Source organism: Zootoca vivipara, chromosome 10 (genome assembly GCF_965207765.1).
Source record: "Zootoca vivipara chromosome 10, rZooViv2.hap1.1, whole genome shotgun sequence".
Taxonomy (NCBI): Eukaryota; Metazoa; Chordata; class Lepidosauria; order Squamata; family Lacertidae; genus Zootoca; species Zootoca vivipara.
In genome coordinates, this window is record NC_142593.1 from 54458185 (window position 1) to 54464184 (window position 6000).

General features: G+C 49.0%; 1 protein-coding gene across 1 annotated transcript in view; it reads left to right on the plus strand.

The window, feature by feature from the left end:
• Window positions 1-2367, plus strand: part of LOXHD1 (lipoxygenase homology PLAT domains 1) — a 146513-nt gene extending 144146 nt beyond the window's left edge. The window contains exon 41 of the mRNA XM_088653195.1: window positions 1361-2367. Within this exon, the coding sequence (XP_088509321.1) occupies window positions 1361-1841 (481 nt within the window). The 3' untranslated portion in view covers window positions 1842-2367. The remainder of the gene's footprint in view (window positions 1-1360) is intronic.
• The last annotated feature ends 3633 nt before the right edge of the window (window positions 2368-6000 follow it).

Consider the following 6000-nt stretch of genomic DNA (forward strand, 5'->3'; position numbering starts at 1 on the left):
TGCTGCAGATGCCACATGGTCTTCCTTCTCTCTGAGCTTCTCCCAGTGGTCATTCCTCCTCTGGTCCACTGCTGTGGACGCATGACCTTAACTGTCTGCCTCCAGGTACTGCCATTGTCTGCATGTTGCCAGCCTTCAAGTCACGTTTGCAGACATCTTTGTAGCACATAGTTGGTCTGCCAGTTCATTCCCTACAGTGCCAGAACAGGGCATTTTGTGTTGGTGGCACCACGCCCCTGGAGGTGCCTCCCATTGCATGTTGAACAGTCGCCTTTTCTGTTGCCTTTCTGGACCCTGCTAAAGACGTTCCTCTTTCAAGAAGCTGTTGAAATAGAGATCCTTATCCCAGTCATAGCTGCCAAGTACCCCGTTTTCCCCGGGAAAATCCCGTTTTTACTTACCTTTTCCCGGTGGTCCCCCGTATCACTTCGTCTCCCGTTTTTCTCCGTTATTTTCTCCTGCCGGCGGCCATTTTTTTTCTTTCCGATTTGCCCTTCTATGGGCACAAAAAATGGCCGCCGCTGGTTTCAAAAGTCGCATCTACGCATGTCCGGAAGTGCATAGATGCGACTTCCGGTGTCGGCGGCGGCCATTTTTGGTGCCCATAGATGGGCGGAGCGACACTGGAAGTTACGTCGACGCACTTCTGGACATGTGTACAAGCGACTTTCGAAGCCGCCGGCGGCCATTTTGGGTGCCCATAGAAGGGCAAAGCGACACTGGAAGTTACGTTGACGCAACTTCCGGTGTCACACGGCTGCCGGTCCCGGATTCTGCAGTCCGGGACTTGGAAGGTAAGATCCCAGTTAGTATCTGTGCTGGATCTGAATTGATTTGACATATGTGCTGTTGCTGTTTTATTCTCTATCTCTCTAGCTACATTGGATTTTTTTTTTAAACAAGTTTATTTTTATACCTGCAATTGTTTTGACAGTTTTTATATATGTAACTGTTTTGCATATGTTATACTGCAGATCGCTTCGGGACTCCTCGTGGGAAGCTATTCATAAATGAAATAAATAATCATCGTCATCTGAGATTGGGGTAGGGGAAATGGTTGGGGCAAAGATTGCAACTTTTCAGAAGCAGGGTTGAGGGGAATCACCTACACACATCCAATTAAATGGATTTCTGTGCCTGGTATGCTTATGGAAGTTTGCCAGCCAAAGGAATTTAAACAAAAGAAGGATAACAAAACATTCAATCAAACGGGATTTAGCAAAGCCAACAAAATACTTGTTATGGAAAGTGTGCTTTCTCTCTCCCAAGAAAAATAAGCTCCCTACAGCGAAATATTTGGTCAGAAAGGTAAGCCATTAATCCTCCCAGAAAGGTAAGCTCTGTTCTGTTCCTTTGGCAGGTATTTCTTCAGGTGCAATGCGAAAATACCACTCTGCAGGAAAAGGGGTGACCAAAAGGTCTTTGAGTGTGCCAAGGTGATTGAGAGCTTTGCCAGCAAAGCTCGGAGTTTGGTGCCAGTCAAATATGAGGTCATTGTTGTGACAGGGTTTGAGAAGGGATCTGGCACAGACGCCAACGTCCTCATTACCATATTCGGAGTGAACGGGGACTCCGGCAAGCGAGCACTCAAACAGAAGTGCCGCAACCTCTTTGAGCGGGGCAATACCGACCGGTTCTACCTGGAGATCCTTGAGCTTGGGGAGTTGAAAAAAGTCCGCATTGAGCACGACAGCACTGGGATTTCGTGCGGATGGCTGGTGGAACGGGTGGAGATCACCAACTCCGCTACAGGCGTGACCACAAATTTCCCCTGCGGGAAGTGGCTGGATCAGAATCGAGGTGATGGGTTAACCTATAGAGAGCTGTTTCCAAGGAATTAATGGTGACATTCAATGTAAATTTTTTGTTAAACCTGGCTGGGCAATGGCATTTCCCAGTCTGTATCCCTGTTCCCTTTCTTCCCCCATCTTAAACAGAATGTAAATTTAAACCCATTTTTGCTTACCATGTAAATTTAAACCAACCACTTTCCTTTCAACGGGCTTACAGGCTTCTGCTACAGAATATTGGCAATGTACCCCTATTTTGTAAAAATATATGCCTCTCCAGTAAAATTTTCATTGCACTTAAAACTTATTTTCTCCTTGTTTAAATCATTTTGGAGCAATCCACAAAAAACATTAACGTGCAGTTCATTTGTCATTATAGTCCCTGTTCACTGGAAAATCTTTACAAAAATTCCTTTAAAATGATGTGTTTTAACATTAATTATTGCTGTTATCTGATTTATCTTTTTTTAAATTAAAAAAAGAACAAAATACTTTAACCAAAAGCAACTTACATGAAAAACAGAAGGCACCCTTCTTTGATTGAAAACATTTCCAGTGTGTGTGATGGAGCCATTTAAACTTTGGCAGATTATATGCTGGTACTTAAGCATGAATAAAGTTGACTTTAAAAATATTGTTGGATTTTATTATGGGCATAAATAAATCCCGTATGATGAGCTGGTCACCCCCATCCAGGGTTCTGAAAATGCCAACCTAGGATTGGTTGCCTCTAATTAGGTAAATAGGGGATGTTCTTGCAGCTAGAATAACATTGGTCATCTCCTGCCCATCCAGGAGCTAAAACTTTGAATGCTGGAGTGTGTGCTTTGGATATGAAATATCCTAGGTCCAATTCCCAGGCTGTGTAGGTAACTCAGGGGTGGGGAACCTGTGGCCTTTCAAATATTGTTGCCCCTATCATGGGACGCGGGTGGTGCTGTGGGTTAAACCACTGAGCCTTGGGCTTGCCAGTTGGAAGGTCGGCGGTTCGAATCCCCACGATGGGGTGAGCTCCCGTTGCTCGGTCCCAGCTCCTGCCAACCTAGCAGTTCAAAAGCACATCAAAGTGCAAGTAGATAAATAGGTACCGCTCAGGCGGGAAGGTAAACGGTGTTTCTGTGTGCTGCTCCTGTTTCGCCAGAAGTGGCTTAGTCATGCTGGCCACATGACCCAGAAAAACTCTCTGCGGACAAATGTCGGCTCCCTCGGCCAGTAAAGTGAGATGAGTGCCGCAAACCCCAGAGTCGTTCGCGGCTGGACTTAACTGTCAGGGGTCCTTTACCTTTTTACAGCTCCTATCATCCCTGACAATTGTCCAGCTGATGGGAGTTGGAGTCCAACAATTTCTTGAAGGCCACAGGTTGCTCACAAAACGAATCATAGAACTATGTATACAATTTTACATGCGAACACCAGAGTATCATATATACTCCATGCATTTTCCATTAGGACTGGTAGGGCAGAAGGAAGAGGGAGCAGCAGAAGGTGGAACAATGCTCTATTTTCCCTAATTGAGCAGCATCTACTGCTTGTGGGTCTCAGCAGCATGAAGTGGGAGTACCCAAGGACACCCCCCTCCCCACAAAAACCCTCCCTGCAGAAGTAGAGTATCCAGATCAAGGGAAGTAATAGTACAGCTTCATTATGCTTTGATCAGGCCCCCACCTGGAGTCCTATGTCCAGTTCTGTGCACCACAATTTAAGAAGGACATTGACAAGATGGAATGCATCCAGTGGAGGGCAACCAAGACGATCAAGGGTCTGGAAACCAAGCCTCATGAAGAACAGTTGAAGGAGTTGGGTGTATTTAGCCTGGAGAAGGGAAGGCTGAGAGGTGGTATGATAGCTGAAGGAGCAAGCTTGTTTTCTGCTGCTCCTATGGGTAGGACCTGAACCATTGGGCTCAGATTACAGGAATGGAGATTCCAACAAAAGAGGGAGAACTTCCTGATGGTGAGAGATGTTCGACCACGGAACGGACTCCAACTGAAGGTGGGGGACTCTCCTTTGCTGGAGGTTTTCAAGCAGAGGTTGGACAGCCAATTCTCTGGGATTCTTTAGCTGTGAGTCCTGCATTGCAGGGGGGGTTCAGCTAGATGACCCTTTGGAGGTCAACTCTACAGTTCTTGGATTCCCTATTTCAGGAGTCAATGCAAAGAGTGTTCAAACCAAAGCTGAGGCTCCTTGCAGAGACCCAACAGGAGACGCTGACCAAAGCAACTCCTACAAAATGCCTCCATCCTCCTTTCCCTTTCTGCCGCGTTCAACTTTTGACACCCCACCCCCACTGGAGGCCAGGCCCGTTCCGGTTGCTACAACAACTGACGCTACAGGAGCAATAAGATTCCTGCTGAACTTTGCCAATGGGAGGATTTACATATATTTCTCTAAAATGAATGCATTCTTGGCAAAGGGAGCTGGGGAGCTGGGGAGCCGTCAGCTGGTCAGGCATGGAGAGCTTGTTTGCTGCAGCGACTTCCTCGTTTGCTAACGCGCTCGCTCCTCGGTCAATGCCACACTACAGAAACCCAAATTAAATTGCTGTGGCTGCAGGAGCTGAGAATGGCAGGCGTGGTTCTGTCACCGTAACGCCAGTGATGTCTGCCAGACTTTAGATGCTCTCCTTCAAAGGTCTGCTGCTGTTTTCTTTCTTGCAACTCCCTCTTGTCTTTGCCTAATGGCAGCATTTTAGCCCCACAGACTACATACAAGATCAGTTAGGTGACATGCCTGAGGCTCTTCTCTCCCCCCCCCCCATCTTATCCTTCCGGACTAATGCATCTCCTTGGAGATATCTGCAAACAACAGGATTTAAAATGAGTTTAGCAGAGTAAAGCTTCACAAAGACCCCTGGAAACTCTACATTTTGTGCAGGGTAGTGTGAGCTGGACATCTGTAGCAGGGATTTTGCAGCACCTTGCTGTGATCATAGAATTATAAGAGTTGGAAGGGGCCTCGAGGGTCATTCAGTTGAACCCCCTGCAGTGCAGGAATCTGAAATGACAGATGGCCAGCCAACCTCTGCTTAAAAATCTCCAAGGAAGGAGAGTCCATCACCTTCGAAGGGAGACAAGTATATTGAGGAGAGAGCTGTCAATGGCTGCTAAGCATGAGTGTTGTGCTTTACCTTCTCAGTTGGAAGCAGAAAGGCTTCTGAATACCATTTGCTGGAAACAGCAGGAGAGTTGGTCTTGTGCTCGTGTTCTGATTGTTGGTTTCCACATGCATCTGGTTGGCCACTGTGAGAACAGGATACTGGACAAGATGGACCACTGGCCTGATCCAGCAGGCTCTTCTTATGTATACAGTACACACACACAGGGCTACCACCCCTGTTCATTGCACCTGCCCCGCCAACTCTCCTCCCACACCTGGCCACCCCTCCTCCCTTTTCACCTCACCCAGCCCCTCACATCTCAACCCAAGCCCCTCTACCCACACATCTTGTCCTCAAACCAGTTCCCCCCCCCAACAGTTCACCCCAACCCCTTCAGACCAGGGGTGGCTTGCCCATTGACTCTAGTAGGGTGGGGCGCCAGGGCGCTTGGGCACCAAGGGGCGCCCCAGCAAGTGGGGAAGGTGCGCAGCAGCCTCCATTTCCCTCCTCCTGCACGCCACGCCGCTCAGGGCTCAGGGGAGAGCAGGGAGGTAAGCGAGTGGAGCAGGGGCACTAGGAGCCTGTTCCGCTCTGCAGCGACAGGGTCATCCCTCACCCCGGCACTGCATTTCATTGGTAGAGGTGATGCCACATGGCAGCCCTGTTGGCAGGAAGGAAACGGCCGTGGACCCAGCAAGCGCTGGAGTTGCGGGAGACGGCCAGGAAGGCCCTGGCGCAGCGCAGCCTGCCCAGGCACCCCGGCCCACTGGGAGAAGGGAGGAAGGCCGCGTGGAGCAGCGGCGACCCCTCTCCCACTCAATCCGGCATCGGACAGGTGGGTGGCCTCCGGCACAGCGTGGCCCCACTGTGAGGTGCGGAGGGCCGCCGTGAGGCTCCCGCCGCCTGGCACACCAGGTAAGAGCTTTCCTTTTTTAAAAATGTACTTCTGTCTTGATTCCTTTCCCCAACGGCGGTTTGGCCTCTCCAAATTTTGCACACCCACCCTTAAAACACGCTCACATTTCATTCGATGCCAGGATCAGACACTCACTTCCCATCCATTCTGAGGAGAGGAAATGTGCAAAGAACTTCTATCTGTGATCCAGTCTGGTA